This window comes from Acipenser ruthenus, chromosome 24 (genome assembly GCF_902713425.1).
Source record: "Acipenser ruthenus chromosome 24, fAciRut3.2 maternal haplotype, whole genome shotgun sequence".
NCBI classification, from domain to species: Eukaryota; Metazoa; Chordata; class Actinopteri; order Acipenseriformes; family Acipenseridae; genus Acipenser; species Acipenser ruthenus.
This window is the reverse complement of record NC_081212.1, coordinates 25744604-25764661: the sequence shown is the minus strand read 5'-3', so window position 1 is coordinate 25764661 and position 20058 is coordinate 25744604. Positions and strand designations below refer to the sequence as shown.

At 42.8% G+C, this 20058-nt stretch overlaps 1 protein-coding gene across 1 annotated transcript in view; it reads right to left on the bottom strand.

Annotated features, from left to right (window-relative positions):
• Nucleotides 1-19641, bottom strand: part of LOC117429680 (microtubule-associated protein 1A-like) — a 51489-nt gene extending 31848 nt beyond the window's left edge. Inside the window, exons 1-2 of the mRNA XM_058998940.1 lie at nucleotides 19350-19641; nucleotides 12099-12200 (exon numbers count right to left, since the gene is read on the bottom strand). Coding sequence (XP_058854923.1) covers nucleotides 12099-12200; nucleotides 19350-19602 — 355 coding nt within the window. The 5' untranslated portion in view covers nucleotides 19603-19641. The remainder of the gene's footprint in view (nucleotides 1-12098; nucleotides 12201-19349) is intronic.
• Between the last annotated feature and the right edge of the window lie 417 nt (nucleotides 19642-20058).

The following is a 20058-nucleotide window of genomic DNA, read 5'->3' as shown; positions in this document are numbered from 1 at the left end:
AACCCTTGTAAAGGTGAGACTGTGCAGACTTCTGTCAACATGCTCAGTTTACTGCTGTAGTTATGTTCCTTTTGCTACAAGAACACTTTTCTTTTTCCCCTTAGGAGATCGATATGAGAAAAGAGGACTTGGGGAACAGAGGATTAATGGAAGATGCAATCACAGTGAAGCTCCCCATTGCTCTTTTTACTCCTTTCTTTATAAAGACTAATGAAGGCTTGCATGTGTAAGCAGGTAGGATGAGGCCAGTTCTTACACAAGTCGATTCTGATGCAGAAATATTCACACACACCAATACATCCATCTCAGATTTCTAATGAGCGGGGTGACTGGGTATTAAATGACAGTGTAGAGGTCTGCCACGTTAGACCCTCCATTCTCAGATCTCCAGCGTTGCCACTCTGCACCTCTGCAACACTGAGCACTAAAACACTCCATCCTCAGCCCTCTACAGTCAGACTCACTGTTAACATAATCAAAGTCGTGCTAGATGAAGACTGTAGTTGCATGAGTACGGCTTCGCTAGACTGGTAAAGATTGAGTAAGTCAGGGCAGGATGTAATACCGCTTGACTCAAATTTTTAAACCGTAATTTCATTGAAAGCTTTCCTTCACCACTGAAACGGTTAACTCAGATGGGAAGTTGTTCCTTCGGCAGCCAGCAGTCCAAGCCCCAGCCGAGCTGAGACTCTGAGAAGGGGGGTCCCCTCCGCACACAGCTGTTTCTACTTGAGGCAGCTGCAGGGCGGGGCCTCCTAAATACTTCCCAGTCTTTGAAAGCAGTAGTGCAGCTGGAAAAGAGATCAGAGAGAGTCAATCCCATCCTTCCAGTCAGTCACAAACCAGTCTACACAACCAGAAACAAAGAGGAAGCGTTTCCAAGCATTCAACGACAAGCTTTAGACCATCAGACCAGCAGGGCCAACTTGATCACAGAGCCATTTCCATTGCAACATTGTACCCTGTCTGCAGGAGCTGTAATGTACTGAGGTGGAGATGAGCACTCGTGAAGGATGCTTCCTAACGCATGCACCTGGAAGCTCCTTGTACTGTGATCGGATGCTCTTACGAGTTCCACCCAGTCTGAGCGGTGCTCAAATTCCATATTCAACCTCAGATCCATACCAGTTTCCAAATCGCAAACCCCAGGCTAAATATACCTTACCTCCCAGAGTATGAAACTACGTAGCAGTGCATCAACACTGAAAAATACAGCCTTTGTCTGTTTGTTTATGTATCCTTTTTGTATTAGCAAAGAATCTCCTTCTCCACATGCCAACAATCTGCAGTGTACACTGAGGAGAATTCATGTTTAAGAAGTACTGAAGTTATTCTGTTTATATAACAAGTACAATGCATGAAAAGGTATGTTTAAACATAAACGAAACAGCTGAACTTTCAATTCCTTAGATCATGTTAAATGACAAATGTTTATACATGCTGGAATTCTGATGCAGAAATTAAATACAGGAGCAAATCTCAGGGATTTGATGGAATAGCTTTGCTTGTGTATTTAATTTAATCTAAGGAATGTAATTCCACAAATTTCTGTCTGGTATGAGGGTATGTCAGTGTGTGTGTGTGTGTGTGTGTGTGTGTGTGTCTGTGTGTGTCTGGTGTTTGACATCACTACACTTTAAACACAGAAATAATAACAACAAAAAAAAACATTTGACAACTGTTTGGCTTGAATAGACATCCCACACCCTGAATAAAACCATTTCTCTCCTTCCAAAATTACCCTAGAAATTCCATTTCATCCCCCCCAATCATTTCATTCACGACAGCAGCTGGCCCTGGTCACATGACTGCCCCCTGTGGAGGGATCACATTTCCTGTTGCACTCGCTCTGCCGTTCGGTCCCTCCCTTTACTAGGCTCCCTCGGGGGGACAATAGACAGTTAATTCTCTAATCACAGGTCATTTACTGGCAGCATGCGTCGCTCGTGCCCTTTGTATCCCCTCCCCTTTCACACAAAACGTCCCGGAAGTAATGGGGGCTGACAGCCTCAGAAATACCTTCTCAGCACTGCTCAAAGATCATCACACTCTCAACATAACAACCCCGCTCTCGGGAACCCGATCAGTGCACTGCGACGCTGCAAAAAAGAGCAGAAACTGCTTTTTATATCAGGGGACCATTTAAAGTGATGCATCAGTTTGTAAAATCTTAGTAACCTACATAAAAAAAAATATTGCTACATTCAGAACATTTTGGGTGTCAATTCTAGCCGTCAGTCTTAAAGAAGGGAAATGGCCATGCATTCCCAAATCTCACTTCTAATTTCTTCAAATCTCACTCATTAGAATGTTGTGACATTTCTGCTATGCTATTCCTAAGGCCACACTAACTGTATACTATTTTGTCAATGGTGTAAAAGTTTCTTTGAATGGGAAACTAGCTGAACTTATAATGCTTGCTAATGCCTTAGTGATTAAAACTATATCTGGTGGTATTATTCCATTTAGCAACTAGTTGACAGAGAAAACAGACAGATTTCAACCTGCCGATATTTTCCAACACGTTTCAGACTCCCGACCATTGAAAACAGAGATTGAAATGTTGCTTTGGCTGGTAAAGGAAATACCAGCCACCCCCCATGATCTCTGCATGGCACAAAGACTGGCCCTGTGATCCATGCGGTGACAACTCTGTACACAAATAAGCCTCACTGAAGCACCCCTCCTAGATAGAGACTGCAGAGGTATTAAAGACCAAGATCAATACTCTGATCTGAATTATTAATCATTCTCCATAACACGTGGACGACTCATCTTAAAATGAATGCCTCATTCACGGCTGAGTGCACCGTGAAATCTGAGATTTGCAATTTCATATCTGCAGATCTTCAAGATGCATTTCTGCATTTTGTGTTTTACAATCTCAGCCCACACAATGAACAGGAGCTCAGTGACTGATTTTCCACATGGCTTTGATTTATTTATAACGTTTGCTGCGATATTAGGTCAAACGTAATTGTCAGAACAGAATGATTCATTTGAATTTAAAAGATTCTAAATGAATAATTATATGAGATTAACATATTCTAAATGTCATATTAAGAGTTTCATTTAATGAGTGCTATTTAGCATAAAAGTTGTGGTCTTTCCTCTTTTAAGGTCCTGAATTTTAATAAATGCTTCAGGTCTTCACCAGGCAGCTGTCACTATGGACACATGCACTAAGACTTCAATTCAGGTATAATTTGGGAAAATGTTATACTAAATGGATTACGGTAAGAGAACAAGATATTATAATAATGTAAACTAATCTGGCATGTATTTTATTTTAATTAACGTATAATTGCAATAACATTCATCTGTTTTTTTAGTTCTTAAAGTTAGTTGAAAAAGGGTTAAAACAATCTAGTTTTCCCTTGTTCGTTTTGTAAGGTGCGCTATATTTAGATAATACTGGGACATGAGATGCTTCTATTCTATCGGGACCAGATAACATTGTCAAAGTTTCCTCACAGCCAGGGAAACAAAATGGTTTTGAGGCCAAGCTGATGCATTCTACATCCCCTTTAAGGTTTTTTTTTTAATCTGAATATTTACTTTTGTTCCTTAAAGGTATTGACTTTTAGATCAATTGAAAAGAGCCCTTTATGTTTAAACTTTTGTTTTTCTAAATTACTACTCTGTTTATTTTTAATACTACTATATAATAATAATTATAGTAACGTTAATAATAGCTATACAATAGTGATTTATTGTAAAACTGTGACATAAGCAAAGTGGGAAAAAGCATATGATCAATTCTTGTTGGTTCTTTATGAATTATTTCGCTTAATTTTCACATTGAAACGCTGAGCGCTTGTTCTGTGCTACCATGATACCGCAAGGCAATTATTGACAAAAAGCTTTGACTGCATTGGTTTAATTAACAGACAGTTCAGAGGTGCAAGGTGTTCAATATTACCAGTAATGTAGTATGGGGAGTGGTTTGGACTGGTTAAAAACCATCGCACCCACTTCGTGTTTTAGTGATGCCATTGTTATGTACTATTCATCTCCTGACCTGTTTAGCTCTCCTGTCAGGTTTGTATATTTAACTCAGGGCTCAGAATTCCAAGGTCAGCAATTGAGTGGGATGGTCACTTGAGTGGGCGCTGCCATTTAGCTGTGCAGTCCACCCATCACACATTTAATGATACATTAACACCTACATTCTCAAGCAGAATGTGTCATACGTATGAATTAGTGGTAAGAGCTGAGGGACTGGTAGGCTGTGTGGTCTAGTGGTTAAAGATGAGAGACTGGGAGGCTGTGTGGTCTACTGATTAGAGCTGAGGGACTGGGAGGCAGTGTGGTCTAGAGGTTAGAGCTGAGGGACTGGGAGGCAGTGTAGTCTAGTGGTTAGAGCTGAGGGACTGGGAAGCTGTGTCATCTAGTGGTTAGAGCTGAGGGACTGGGAGGCAGAGTGGACTAGTGTTTAAAGCTGAGGGACTGGGAGGCAGTGTGGTCTAGTGGTTAGAGCTGAGGGAATGGGAAGCTGTATGATCTAGTGGTTAGAGCTGAAGGACAGGGAGGCAGTGTGGTCTAGTGGCTTGAGCTGAGGGCAGATTGACCACAATTACAATGCAATCAAACAGCAGCCATTTGCTGCTGTTTTCCAACAAATGACTGCCTGCACTGCTTTTCTACTGCAGCTGTTTGTTACACAGGCGATGCTACAGCAGGCTGTGAATAAGGAACGTCACACATGCATCTGACAGCCTTCCAAAAAAAACCAAAATGTACTCTATCAATATAGCTGTCTTTCTGAACAGCTCAGACTACTGTGGTGCAGTGAGTTCATTACCGGAACATTGCAGACAACAGCAGAGTACTTGGTAATACAACAGAAAGACATGCCTCATGGGACCTAAATTGAGTGTGGTTGTTTTCATCTCTCCTCCATCTCTCTTTGTTCCTCTCTCAATCTGGAGCAGAGGTACTGTGGGGGTGGGGGTGAGTAAAGAGGTCTGGATGTCAGAGGTCACAACCTTCAGCACCAGAGATCCATTCTGTGTGTGCCTCACACACTCACACACTCATTAAGAGGTACAGTCTATATCCCTCACTCCCTCCCACACTGAGAGGCCAGGTCTAGCATTCGGTTTTGACATAGGAGGGCATGGTTCCTTTAAGACTGCGAGCCAGATTAAAAATAAATCCTCACAAAGACATTTCGTGGCTCACTTACAGGACACATGTCATCCATCAGGCTGGCTTTCTCAGAGGTCCAGCATTACTTATTATCAATGACTTCTAATAAACTGTAGGTGGTGCGTGTTCCGAGCTTAGATGCTGGTCATCGATCCTGCGACCGGGTTCAAATGCAGTCAAGGACTAATAGTCTCATCCTGGCTCAGAACAGCTCAGTCCCTTATTACAGCACCCATCAAGGATCACCTTCTCCAGGGGGGAATTAAAATGGTTTAGACATCCCACCGCTGCCACCATGTGTACGAGGTTAACTGCTGCATTGGCTTCCCTATATTAGAGGCCACAGGCTGCCTGTAATGCCTGTCAATGGGCACCTCTTATTCCACCAGTTTGATCCAGTAAGTGTCCTGTCAATAAACCAATTACTAAATATGTCTCCTGAATCAGCTGGTGCATTTCTTAATAAACCGGGAAGTGAAAATTAAGAGCTACTGACAAGGAGAGATGACAAGGGAGCGCTGACGGGCTGAGCTGACAGACAACTGAAAGGGAGAGCTGAATAGAGAACATGGACAGGCAGAGCTGCCAATCCCTGTTACCTGGAGACCAGGGTATTGTTTCCAGTAAAGGAAAAGGCCAGCCAGGAGATTAGAGGATTTATTATTACAGCAAAAGGATTAGAGAGCGCTCTGTAAGAACGAAAGACTAGCTTCTCTCTACCTAAGCAACAGCACTGTAACAGCATCTCCAACACTGCTTATTACTTAAAAAAGTTGAATGGGATATACCATGATAAAAAGCATAGCAAAGGTTTGTTAAGTGCAGTGAAAAAATAGGCAAGCCTACATCACTAAAAGCATGTTAAGAAACATGGTGAACCATACACAGTTAGTGCACAGTATGAGCAAGAACAGCAAGGGATATAGTGTAGGATTTTTCTACGGAGTAATTTCCAATGAAGCCCTGCCCCTTTGCTAGGGAATGGGGGTGTAAACATAGTAATTCAGGGACCGTGTCATTAATCAATTGGGGACAAGTTGTCCAGTTTGCTTTCTGGTAGTCATATTACTGCAAGCCCCTGTTTCAATTAAAGCCCAGCTCAACCACCTTGCTGTTTTCTCTTTTTCAACAGTAGCAGTGATTGAGAGTGACTTCTATTCACACAGCAATATGACTTCTCCAGGGAAGGAGATTTTTCTCCAGGGAGCTCGGGGCGGCAGGCGGGCAGTGAAATGAGTTTGGGTCTCGGGAGCCCTCTTCTATCTGATGAGTGACTCAGGACGTGTCATTCAATTTATATATCAGAACAATGGGGATTGTGTTATGGAAGGCAGGGGGGGGGGGGTTCTGCTATGCTTTCGGTTAAGCCACTTAGCATCTGCCTCGATTTATTAATGAATCATGTGGTTCACTTTATTTGGTTTACAAGATCTGATTAACCAGCTAGGCCTTCCAATGAGTCAGTTTAAGTGACTGCAATAGCTCCCAATTCCCTTGGTCTCCACTTTGATCCTATAACAGTTAACCATGGTAAATTGATGCTGCTATTTATTTGTCATGCTTTTACCATGCTATAGTATGCATAATACTATACCATGGATAAGCATGTTAGTTTTTTTTACAATGCATTATCATATTCATCTATGTTCACACACTTACATGTGCTTCACCAAGGATACCTGTGTTCTAGCTTGCTTTTACTATGCTTGACTATGCTTTTACCATGGTATACCACAGTCAACTCATTCATGGGTCTATCTGTCTATTGGAGTAACACTATGCCTTGCAAGCTCTGCAGTAAAAGCAACTTTGTTTTTTTTTCTTTGCCCTTGCAAATTAGTCTGCATTTTCAAATAAATAACTTGGCCTAAGCTGCAGTGATGAATGCTTCTGTAAAGACAAGGGAAGGTTGGTTTAAAAATAAAAAAAGAACCTCTGAGAGCTGTGAAGACACAAAGCAGCATCCCATGCAGCCTCTGGAACCAGACAGCTTTATATAATGTGCTGAGCACTGCCGGCCTCAAACTGTCTTTTAGGAGGGACTTACATAACAGGGCCCATTGTGAAGGTCATTGCCATCAGTGAGGAGGATACCAGGGTGAGCTGGGAGTCTGGGAGAGACTGGGCTACAGAGGTCAGAGCTGAGAGACTGGCTCTAAACCCAATTCAATTAACTTTACAGCTGGGAGAAAGCATTTGGAGAATTATAAATTCACATTATAAATGGGGCAAACAAAAAGAGAGTATTTATTTGGATTGAATTAGCGCATTATTGAAGACGTGCTCACTGAGCTCACACGCTTATCATTTCTTAGAACGTTTTCTCTGGAATTTTGCTCTAAACACCAGAGCCACACTGCCTCCCAGTCCCTCAGCACTAAATACTAGAGCCCACTGACTTTCAGACTGTTAGTACCCCCCCCCCAGTCCCCCCCAGTCTTCCCCCAGCTCAGATCCTCTATCCTCCCTTCCACGCTAAGCAGAGTGCCAATCAATCCACTATTCCATGCTCATTTGCTCCAGATGCAAAAGAAAATATTGAATAACCTTTCCCCTCCTTGGCACATGCCAAACTGCTGAAGTGAGACCTCTTCACATAGTAATTGTCAGTTGCCATGGTAATGAGGCCTAGTGGGAGCTTTGCAGCTAAGCAGATATCTTGGCTGATTGATTTTTTTCTCTGTTTTTTCTTTAGTCAGGCCTTTTCTTTACCCTTTTAAATGGCAAAGCCTAGAAAAATAAACATTAGCTTTGTATTAGAAAGTCAGTCACACATCAGAGTCGTTCAAACATCCCTGGAAGGGTTTACAATGACATGCTTGTACTTCTAATGTCTCAGCTGCCTAAAACACTCCATGCAGGATTTCTTCATTAATCATTTATCTTTCTACTGTATATATGTCCAGCAACTTCTACAGGGCATTCAGTGAGGTAAAATTCCCAAGGCAAGCGTGCTTTCTAAAGAGGCCTATCATGCTGTTATTTTTAGGGAGGATTTAAATGTTTCTCGTAATGTTAAGTGAATCATTTTCACATTTTTGTTGCATGCTGGTTTTGGCGTGAAGGGTCAAGCTCCCCTCCCTGTGTCCCCACGGGGAGCAGTGAGCGTTCCTGTTCCTAACACCTATCAACAGCAATCTTCGCGCGCTCAATTGTGTCCTAATGGAGCTGAGCTCAGCCGGCACTAATGGGGGGGGTGGGGGATGTTGCATTATTTATGAGTCTGTTGGAAGAAGAGCAGATGGGATGAAGTTGTTTGATTAAGTTACTCTGGTACAGGTAAGAGAGGGAGATGAAGAAGATGCAGGGCACATGACAGAGGGAAAGAGGAAAATAAAGGACGAGATGCAAGAAAAAGAATAGAGGGAAAGGGAGTGAGAGAGAAACAGAGAGAGAGAGAGAGAGAGAGAGAGAGAGAGAGAGAGAGAGAGAGAGAGAGAGAGAGAGAGAGAGAGGTGTTGCAGCAGGGGGGCGGTATTGCAGGTCTGCGTGCCACTGCAGCAAGAAATGAAAAGCGAGCCGCCCTATCCCTTACAGCCCAATAAATATTCATGTGCTGGTCTGGGTGATACGCAGTGATACGCTGTGAGAGAGGCTGTCTCGAGGAAACACAGCGACTTCTCTGAACTCTGTGTGGCTCTGCGGTTATTAGAACACAAGGAATGTTGTATTTGAAACATCCTGTTTTCTTTAAGGCTAATTGTAAATAATAAGGGGCTGTATAAACAATGGTGAAACATGATACCATAAATAGGGTGTAGGGTCATCATGCAACAACATCTGAGGAAGCCCTGTATATATATATATATATATATATATATAAACCAGTGTTCCAGGGGAGAGGATTAAAAAGCCTCCTTAACCATTACTGTACTGGGCCATGCTTGTTTTGATGGGAGGAAAATATTGTGTATGAGGACCGCCGCTAGAGGGCCCCCCAACTGAGACGCTAAAAAACAACAGGTGTGGACGCTTTATTAGTAACGACTCGAAAATGAAGTTGCCACATCATATGACAATGTTATGCTAGGCCACATGACCACATGTATTTGGCTGCGTGGTATATAATCCCTAGTGCAGTTAGATGTTAGTTATTGCAGGGGAGATGCAAAGCAGATAAACTCTTTATTTCTTTCTAGCAGTTTGCCTGCTGTATGAGTGCTTGCAGTGTTTTGCATGGGTGATGCCCATCATTAGTGGTCTTAGGAATGACTGGCAGCGTGTCTAATGTTCACTGAGGGAGCTCGAGATACCAGTACAGTAATGACCTGTTTGCATTCCTATATTTGTGGGGACTTCTCATTGACTCTATATTTTTATTTACTATTTCTAACTCCAGTCAGACAAAACTCCACACAAGGTGAAAGTCGACAACAAACTAAATATTTTGGTACTGAAACCTGGCACCCTTTTAAAATATGTTCTCTATAACTGAAAAGGAAGTGACAGTCAGTTCAGGAATATCTAGATATTTATGAAGTAAGGCTCTGAGTGAGGGTGAAAGAGGCAACAAACGCCCCACTGAGCCCCAATTGTTCTGCATGAATTCTTCTGTGCCAATCCTAGCTGGACAGGAGTGTATGTTTGTTTTTGGGTCTCTGTCATCTTCCCCTCCTCGCTCATCCTTTCTCTGTCTCTGTTTATCTCTCTCTCTCCAGGCTGGCTGCTAGCTCTTGGTGCCTGGCACTGCCATCTGTCATGTGCTCCTTCCAGAACCTTCTCCAGACAGAAAAGGCTGCACTGTCTCTCACTGCTACCTTCAGATGTTGTGAAAGTCTAAGAGCAGTGCAAGATGGGCCTAGTGTCTGTTATTAGATATATACAGACAACTGTGGGACTGCTGTGTAGTGATTTTTCTTTACAGTTCAAATAGCAGGCTGTGATGAGGTGGTATAATGAAAGTGTATTGTGCAGGTGGGTGCAGTTTGTGATTTGTTGAGAGGCTGTGTATTTTTATCGTTACAGTAAACGTGATAACTGTGGTGGGAGTAGTTTGGCCAGCACTGTAGATTTAGCTGAAGGATTTAGAAAGCGTTACCCTGCACACCAGACAGGATCTGTGACAAAGCTACTGATTTATCAGGGCAGGATACACAGTATAACACAGCACTCCCTCATCTATAATTTTGCACACATTATATGTTCAGGTCTATATTTTCTATATTGACCTGTAATTTAGAATAGCCTAAGTATGTGACATTTAACAGAATCCGATCAATGGCCCTCATCTCAATGGCAAGGACTTTGCTCCAAGGGGCTCTGTTACTCACAGAGATTGATCCCTTTGAAATACCAGAATCCGAGACACAATCTGAAAACAGCTTTTTGCCGCTGGAAATCTCATTTGGCAGAATCCGATACGCCTCATGCCTGCGTCTTGCAGAACGACATTGGAGCTGCTAGCTTGTCAAAAATAATCGTTTTCATTTCAGCATCTTTTTGTTAAGCCACCCAATGCTAAGTACTACAAAAAAACCTAATAGAATGCAAGCAGCTGAAGATCCTTGCAAGTAAGCAACACACCTATAAACTGTGTAAGCTACTTCTAGCTCTTCTACAATCTACCACTGTGGCCATGCACACAAGCACATGCGCTTATCTCTCAGACAGTAAGGGAGCATCGTCAATGATAAGCACACGTGTCTATCTGATTAAAGGCAGTTCAGTACTTACAGCAGTGACATCACTAGAATGCTGGTTTGGGAGAATACAGCATACGTACACGAAACTATTTGTTCCCATTGAATGAAAAGCTGAATGAGCTTTCAGTAAATAAAACCGTTGAATTCAAAGATTCTTATAATTTTGGAAAACACTATTTAAGTAACATTTACTTCACTGTAATTACACCAAGAGTTGTGTTGTCGTCTTACAGGTGGGCTTACAGGTCAAACACATTGGGCTATATTCACAAAGCATTTACCTCAGTGCTTAGTTTGCAGGGTGTTTTTGTAATAGGAAAAAGGCTATGGTGCAAACGTGAGCTCCTAAATATGTATGTGAAACTCTGTACCAACAACTGATATAAACATAGCACTCTTTGTGATTAAATAAGTTCATCTTAACTACATGCAAAAATTCACACTACACAGCCCCTTCCCGCAAGATTGTATTTTAATAAGAAACGGCACACGACTGGCGGCACTGACGGTGCCCGCGTCTCACCTGCGGCCTGGCTCAGTGTCCACGGCGTTGTCTCAGCATGTCTCTTGTGATGGTGCTCGCGTCTCACCTGCGGCCTGGCTCAGTGACCACGGCGCTGTCTCAGCATGTCTCTTGTGATGGTGCTCGCGTCTCACCTGCGGCCTGGCTCAGTGTCCCCGGTGCTGTCTCAGCATGTCTCTTGTGATGGTGCTCGCGTCTCACCTGCGGCCTGGCTCAGTGTCCCCGGCGCTGTCTCAGCATGTCTCTCAGGGCTGGGTCCTGTCCCGGAGTGGATTTTGCTTCTTCAACTCTGTCTTGAGTATTGTGTTCTCGACCACTTGGTCTTGTCTGCTTACTAGAGCATCACTGCTTAAAAACATTGTGTAACCTGTCTTCTGAGGATTGGGGCCACAACGAATCCCACATGAGCAGTACACAACTGCAGAGCATTTGGATTGGAGTTTAACTGCACTGCAGTCTTGTAACTGTGGTGTTATGACTGCAATAATGTAACCACAGTAGACTTTAGCATTGGGATTGGAATCTGGTGTATTAACAGCATATTCATCTGTGTTACAGTGCACTGTGCACAAAACTGCACACCACACTCTTACAGCTAAAAGAGGTGTGAAGAATAAGCTATTTCTTACCTTTGGTTCTGACGGTGTTGGTTGTAATTCTGCTATTATTAAAAAGCGAGCTGGAATCACTCTAGTCGCACCCATATTCTCTGCAGTTGTTTGCTCATACACCCCCCGCCTCTCCCCCACGCTCCCCCACCCTGGTTTTACCGGCTCACTCACCTCTGACCTCTGCTGAGAACTGTGCTGAGTGTCGGGTCACAAAGTGACGAAGCTGCAGGTCCAGGTCACAGGAAGTGAGGTCGATATCCCATGAGCGAAGCCCTGCGGAGGAGAAAAACAACACGAGCCTGCGTTAGAATACCTGCCAACCTTGTCGAGTCTATTCATATAATCAACACGAGCCTAGACATTCTAGCCTTGTTAAAGGCTTTTGTTTGTTTTTATAGCTAGTTGTGATCCTGTTTGGATGGACAGTGCTGTTTATATTTGTTATTTGATTCCACTCCACTCTAAATGCAGTTTAAGTGCACATTTCCTAATTATACTAGTCAGTGTAAGAGCCTGTTAAAGCCATATTATTACCTCCATAGGCCGCCCGAAACTTCAAAATGTTTTTCTGGGTTTCATTGAAAGCCTTTTTCTAACCCAGTGTACATGGTTATACTGATGGCACAGTGCATCTTTAAATGTCTTGAACACACTGCAGGTTTCTCTGTGAGTGTGTGATCTCACTATACCATGCAGGAGCCAAGCCCTGTCATGTGAATCATGTGAAAAGACAGCATACACACCACGACAAGCCTGTACCGAATACTGAGTAAAGATTATGCATCATCCATGCATGCAAGCATGCAGATCAGCTGTCTGTACAGCTGAGCTCTTGAAAAACCACCTTGAAAGTTCATATATACTCCAGTAAAGTGCTGCTTTTACTTTACCTGCGCATGTGCGTGCACTGGTTTTATTTTGTGAGTTCAGTGCTAAGGGGTCGGACAAAAAGAATGAGCTATGGTAGACAGAAATGCAGGGAGCAGGAAAAATGTTCCACCAGAAATTACAACAAATTCCCCTAAATAATCTGCCCTGCAGAACCCAGCCGATGCCATTCAGGTGGTACAGTAAATGTCAAGCAGTGTGGAAGGTAGTGGCTTTGAGTAACTCAGTGGTTAGATTGCTGGGCTGCAGTGTGGAAGGTAGTGGCTTTGAGTAACTCAGTGGTTAGAGTGCTGGGAAGCTATATGGAAGGTAGTGGCTTTGAGAAGCTCAGTGGTTAGAGTGCTGGGCTGCAGTGTGGAAGGTAGTGGCTTTGAGAAGCTCAGTGGTTAGAGTGCTGGGCTGCAGTGTGGAAGGTAGTGGCTTTGAGTAGCTCAGTGGTTAGAGTGCTGGGCTGCAGTGTGGAAGGTAGTGGCTTTGAGTAACTCAGTGGTTAGAGTGCTGGGAAGCTATATGGAAGGTAGTGGCTTTGAGAAGCTCAGTGGTTAGAGTGCTGGGCTGCAGTGTGGAAGGTAGTGGGTTTGAGTAGCTCAGTGGTTAGAGAGCTGGGCTGCAGTGTGGAAGGTAGTGGCTTTGAGTAGCTCAGTGGTTAGAGTGCTAGGCTGCAGTGTGGAAGGTAGTGGCTTTGAGTAGCTCAGTGGTTAGAGAGCTGGGCTGCAGTGTGGAAGGAAGTGGGTTTGAGAAGCTCAGTGGTTAGAGTGCTGGGCTGCAGTGTGGAAGGTAGTGGCTTTGAGTAGCTCAGTGGTTAGAGAGCTGGCCTGCAGTGTGGAAGGTAGTGGGTTTGAGAAGCTCAGTGGTTAGAGTGCTGGGCTGCAGTGTGGAAGGTAGTGGGTTTGAGAAGCTCAGTGGTTAGAGTGCTGGGCTGCAGTCTGGAAGGTAGCGGCTTTGAAGCCTCTCAAGCAGACACTGTCGTATTCATGCCAGATTCTCCTTCCATTAAGGACCTTATTGAGATCCTTAAACTCATTTTACAAGTAACCTGAGTTGCTTTAAAACCCAAGTGTCCAAGAGTGGAAAGGCTAGTGCATTGACCCGCTGCACCGCCTGGCTCAGGTGTCATCCAGGAGTTTGAAAACGAATAATAACATCAGAGGTCATACAGTAAGCTATTTAATTCCATAGCCCTGCTGCTGGAGAGAGGAGAGAAGAGACAGACACGCCCAACAATGTGAGTCCTTTAGAAAGGACATTGATTTCTGCTGCAGGATAAACCCAGCCTCACAAATGTTCACTCAGATATGGTAAACAAATATCCATGGTGAAGCACAGTAAATGCACAGTGTAAACACTATAGTCTTATTTCTACACATTCTCAGAGCTATTTATCCCAAATCTTCATCAGTGCTAGTGTTTCAGAAAGGAAAGTTACCAAAGCAGAAATAAACATCTCAGGTCATTTAGAATTGTAACTGGTGCCAATGAAAATGTAGAATGAATCGCTTTGAGAATGCAGCCCTCTGTGTCTGCTTGGTTTACCAATTCACTGTATCTGTTTTAAAGGAGCTTGAAAGAAGCACACACCCATCTTGCTCTCTGGATGCAATTGGACTCTCCTCTGAATGCTTGAAGGCAGAATATTGATGAAAACAAGAAAAACCTAAACAGAGTGAATTTGACATACAAGAGCTAGGCTGTCTGTGATTGGTGGAGTGCCAGTGGAGCCAGATGGCGTTGTCTGCATTTTTAAATGACATTCAGGCTGTGTTAAACTGGAAGCATCCATTGAAAATAGCCTTAACCACTGAGCCACTCAAACCCACTACCTTCCACACTGCAGCCCAGCTCTCTAACCACTGAGCTCCTCAAATCCACAACCTTCAATACTGCTTGACATTTACTGTACCATCTGAATGGCATCAATCCAGACACTGTAGTGTGATCAAGCTGCATTGCACCCCCTTCCCCAGTTCCCACATTCCCTTTCTCACCCTCCCCCACTCCGCACTCCCCGTAAGGAGGTGTCTGCCGCAGTCTTGCTGAAGTCAGCAGCTGCCGCTGTGTCTGAGTCACTGCCAGAGCAGCGTTTATTAAACCATAATGTATTCCTCTCCCCAGTGTGGTGGAGCAGGGTAGAATACTGATAGGCAGGCAGGCAGGCAGGCAGGCAGGGGCGGAAGGGGTTTGGAGTGGGATATGTGATATGAAGCTCCTCCATTCCAGGTTGCTGCTGTGAGTCAAGTCAAGGCTGGTATTGGTTGATTGAAATCTGGTGATTGGTATTTTTGCCTGTACTCTGTGGTTAGATAGAAGACTACTAAATATAGACATGTTTACCATTCTGCCCCCCCTTGTATCACATAGCACAAGCCACCATGCACCTGCCTTAACATTATCTTGTGTGTAAGTAGCCCTGTGACACTAGACACATAGTATATTCCTAGACCCTATTTAACTAAGCTATGACATTATTAGAAGGAATAAGTATTAGGGTTACTAGTAGTATTAGCATTAGTATTGGTATCAGTATTAGTAGTAGTAGTAGTAGTAGTGTCAGTACTTTAAGAAAGAATTAAAAAGCTGGACCATTGATTGCTGTGGTCCAATAACATTGTTGTTTATATCAATGTGTGTGAATCGGTGCAGTGTTTGCTTATCTGTGTATCAGTATGTGGCACTGTGTGCAAGTGGTAATACAGAGACTGAATCATTTCTCTCTGTAACAGTGTCAAGGACATTCTCACCCAGCTGGCTCTGATAAATAGAGGCTGAGCATTCACGCTGCGTCAGTGAAGCTTTAAAAAGCCTTCCTATCTCAATCTTACTTGATTTGTGTCAGATACAGTACAGTTGATAAGTCTGTAAACACATGTGCAGTGATGTGGTTCTCGTCTGCTGTGAAAGCTCATTTTTAAATGACATTTACCATACACACCCCCTTTGAAGCAGTGTTATGCAGTGTTACAGATGAATCCCCATGACCAACAGACCGATACATCTGACCTTCAAAGCAGCTCCTAAATGTCACTGGCTTCTCTCTAGTATCCTGTTCTTTAGAGCTGTGCAGTATTTATAAAAAGAACAACTGCAGCTAAATTACAATGAAAGCACGGTGCATGATCGTATTCATTACAATGAAAGCATGGTGCATGATCGTATTCATTACAATGAAAGCACAGTGCATGATCGTATTCATTACAATGAAAGCATGGTGCATGATTGTATTCATTACAATGAAAGCACGGTGCATGATCGTATTCATTACAATGAAAGCACGGTGCATGATCGTATTCATTACAATGAAAGCATGGTGCATGATCGTATTCATTACAATGAAAGCATGGTGCATGATCGTATTCATTACAATGAAAGCATGGTGCATGATCGTATTCATTACAATGAAAGCACAGTGCATGATCGTATTCATTACAATGAAAGCACAGTGCATGATCGTATTCATTACAATGAAAGCATGGTGCATGATTGTATTCATTACAATGAAAGCACGGTGCATGATCGTATTCATTACAATGAAAGCATGGTGCATGATCGTATTCATTACAATGAAAGCACGGTGCATGATCGTATTCATTACAATGAAAGCACAGTGCATGATCGTATTCATTACAATGAAAGCACAGTGCATGATCGTATTCATTACAATGAAAGCATGGTGCATGATTGTATTCATTACAATGAAAGCACGGTGCATGATCGTATTCATTACAATGAAAGCACGGTGCATGATCGTATTCATTACAATGAAAGCACGGTGCATGATCGTATTCATTACAATGAAAGCACGGTGCATGATCGTATTCATTACAATGAAAGCACACAATGCATAGACAGACTACACAAACACCAGGCCTGGTCTTGGAGAGAGCTCTAATAATCAACTTCATTGAGTTATTTGCTGGTGGGTTATTTTCTGCTTTGTCAGGGGAAATGGCCATCCTTGTCACTACAGATAGCTCTCAATTGCCTGTTGACAGCCCTGCAGTGACAGCACTGTGGTGTGATTGTTTATTTGCTGTGCTGATGCAATGGTCTTGAATTTCCACTTAGCTGTATTATTCTGTGTCTTTAGTACAAACACATTATTATTATTATTATTATTATTATTATTATTATTATTAGTAGTAGTAGTAGTAGTAGTAGTAGTAGTAGTAGTAGTAGTAGTAGTAGTAGTAGTATTTATTTATTTTGTTGGTTTTTGTTACTCTTATATTAGGTGTGCCGTTGTAATGTTTTACTACATTAAAATATTATAAAAGCAAAGGCCAGTTGTAGTGCAGCAAAGTAAAAACACTGGGGGAAGTTTGATGAGGGTAATCTGATTGCATGGTGCCTCTTTGAGAGTGTTCTGCTCTGCCTGCTTCCTCACCTGTCTCAGCCTCCCACGCCTTACCAGCCCTGCAGAGCAGTCCTCAGTGTGTGAGTGTGCTGTGGGGGAGTGGAGGAGGGTGGGAGGCATATGACTGGTGATTGAACACTTTTCTACTCTGGCATGACAGAGCTCCCAGCCCAGGCCAGAGAGCTGACAATGGGTTTTCTATTCCAGTGGGAGACTGTGCAGCAATTCATGCCAGCCTGCAGCAACTGAAACCCTTCTGGCTTCTCAGATCTCTCATTGTACAACATGATCAAAAACTAACAGTGTGCATCTAGAACAATACACAGTATATCTTATTCTGTTTAATAGAAATAGTCATATTGAGCAAAGGAACATATGGTGCATTTAATCAACAGACAGAGATTACATGTGAATTATGACTCTGCTTTCCTTATAGCTGATTTGATGAAGCATCAACTGTCACAAACTGTAAATAAGGTACAAACAGTTATTTATAAACGGCTTCAACTCCATCGTCAATTATGTTTTTATTTTTTGTTACTTCGTTCAGGAAAATGATGTCATATATAACATTTTATACTGCACCAACTTTACAATAACAGTGCTTATTTTTTTATTCATCCCTTATGCAGTTTGATTATAAACAATCATATATTACTGCTGTTAATCCTAAATCTCAAAAATGTACAAAGAAGTCAGAACGAAGTCTCGACAGTGTGCATTCTGGGAAATGTAGTCCAAAGACAAGGCTTCTGCACTGCAGTTAAAGTGCAAAGATTTGGAACACAGATAGACTGCCGTTAATAGTCAACATGTAACTATAACTTTCACTGACTGTAAACTGGGGGTTTGATCACTAACTCCCCTATATACATAAGCTCTGAGAAATGTGTGCTTATCAATAGAAAAATGCAGAAACGGGAACACTATTGATTCCGTCTACTAATGATAACTATACATTTATATACATGTATACACGTATGTATATAGAACTGACAAAAACCTCCTGAAGAAATCTCCTAATGCGGCAGGAAGCCGTGCTACAGGTGTACACATTGCAGTGAATGTGGCTGCACTCCGCAGAGCCGCATACTAAAGTCAGACAAACCTTTGAAATGTAAATGATCCCAGACAGGCAGCAAACGCCCAAAACTGTATTCAGAAATCGGCGATAGGGCTGCATCGACTGAAGATCGAATCATTTCCACTCCGCGAAAGAACATTTTCTACTTCTTTATTATTATTATTATTATTATTATTATTATTATTATTATTATTATTATTATTATTCATTACCTGATTACTAGAAAGTCTCCCCATGCATTTCTTTTTGACGTCAGACTCTCTTGAATTGCCCAATCTAATCGTTTTCAGGTGACTGCCTCGGCTCTCGCAGCAGCATGCATGTTTTATAAAGTGCGTAAAGATACCTGAAGTTCAGGTGCTCAGCAAAGAACAGCGGTAGAGCGAGCCAGCTGTAACAGATCTGGGAATCACTTGGCTCAAAACAACCCACGGAAACGCGCTTTCAAAGTAAACGAAATACAACGATATCATCATGACCTTGCGTTTTATAGAAAATAACTTTATGGATAAGACACCAGCTCGGTTCCAGTGGTTTTCATGCTCTTGTCTTGGCTTCTAGTGTTGTTCACAATTGTTATTGACACGAGCTGAGATCTTTGGATTATGCCTTCCAACGCACTCAGATTAACATTTTAATAGTATTTGCTACTGGCCTGGATATAGGGCATTGCATTACGTATGTTTTTTTTTATTGGTTTGTTTGTTTGTTTTTTGCCAAATAGAGCTTAGAAAAATATAAAAATAAGCAACTTTTGGAAGAATGAGCGACCTTTTTACTGCAACACCCCGTTAGTGTTGAAATAAAATAGATTTAAACTGGAAAAAGAAAAATCCGCCATCAGCGGAATCCGTCCAATTAAAGAAGTATCTCTGAAGTTAAATTAAGAATAGAGTATACCTTTTGAGACGCCTTTGAATTTTATTTGGTTTAGTTCGATAATACCAATGTTGTCCTTTTTCACTGATTATCCTGCAAGTTTATAACATTAAGATCCGTAATATTAATATTGCAGTAACTCATCCAGGCTGGAGAGCTTCAACGTGTCCACTTAACTCTTGGTTGTGTAAAAAGCTCAGGAGGTTTCTGATCGACTCACCCAATTCAATGGACTCCCTGATGGCTGTGAGCTGGTTCTCTGTCGCGATCTCCCCGATCACGATAAGGATGTAATAGCTCCCTTTGTTGAACGGTGCTGCAGCACGCTGCTGCTGTCCTTGGTGCTGAATTAGCTGCTGCGGCTGTACGGGTTCCCAGCGCGCGTCTCTCTTCTCGGCGGCAGCTGCGGGTCCGGCCAGGGTCTCCATGGCAACAGTATGGTGAGCCGACGCCGGCCCTTCCTCCATCTCCATGACAACTGCTGCCGCGGGCTTTCAGAGTAAGGGAAGATTGAAGGAGGGCCCAGTGGGAGTGGCGAGCCGCATTCTTAAAGAGCAGTCAGCCTGATACTGATTGGCCGGACAGGCATGTGGCGGCCTGATGTCACTCTGATGCAATGTTAACGCCAGGTGGGTGGGTCTGTCTGCACTCTATTGCTGGTGTGCCTGCGTCTCCAAATCACTGTTGCCAAGTCCGCTTATAATAAGCGGGATTGGGCTTGTTTTGAAAGGCAGTGCCGCTTTTTTTTTCTCGTGAGACTTGGCAACACTGCAAATAGAAAATATGGATGATGCTTTCCGAGTTTCAAGGCGGGACAGGTGTGTTGGCGGGTACATTGAGCTCATGTAGATAATGGTGTTATAATGAATCATAGTTTGTAAGTATCACATTTATCTGCAGTGTGTAGGCGTGGCGCATTAACCTTGTGT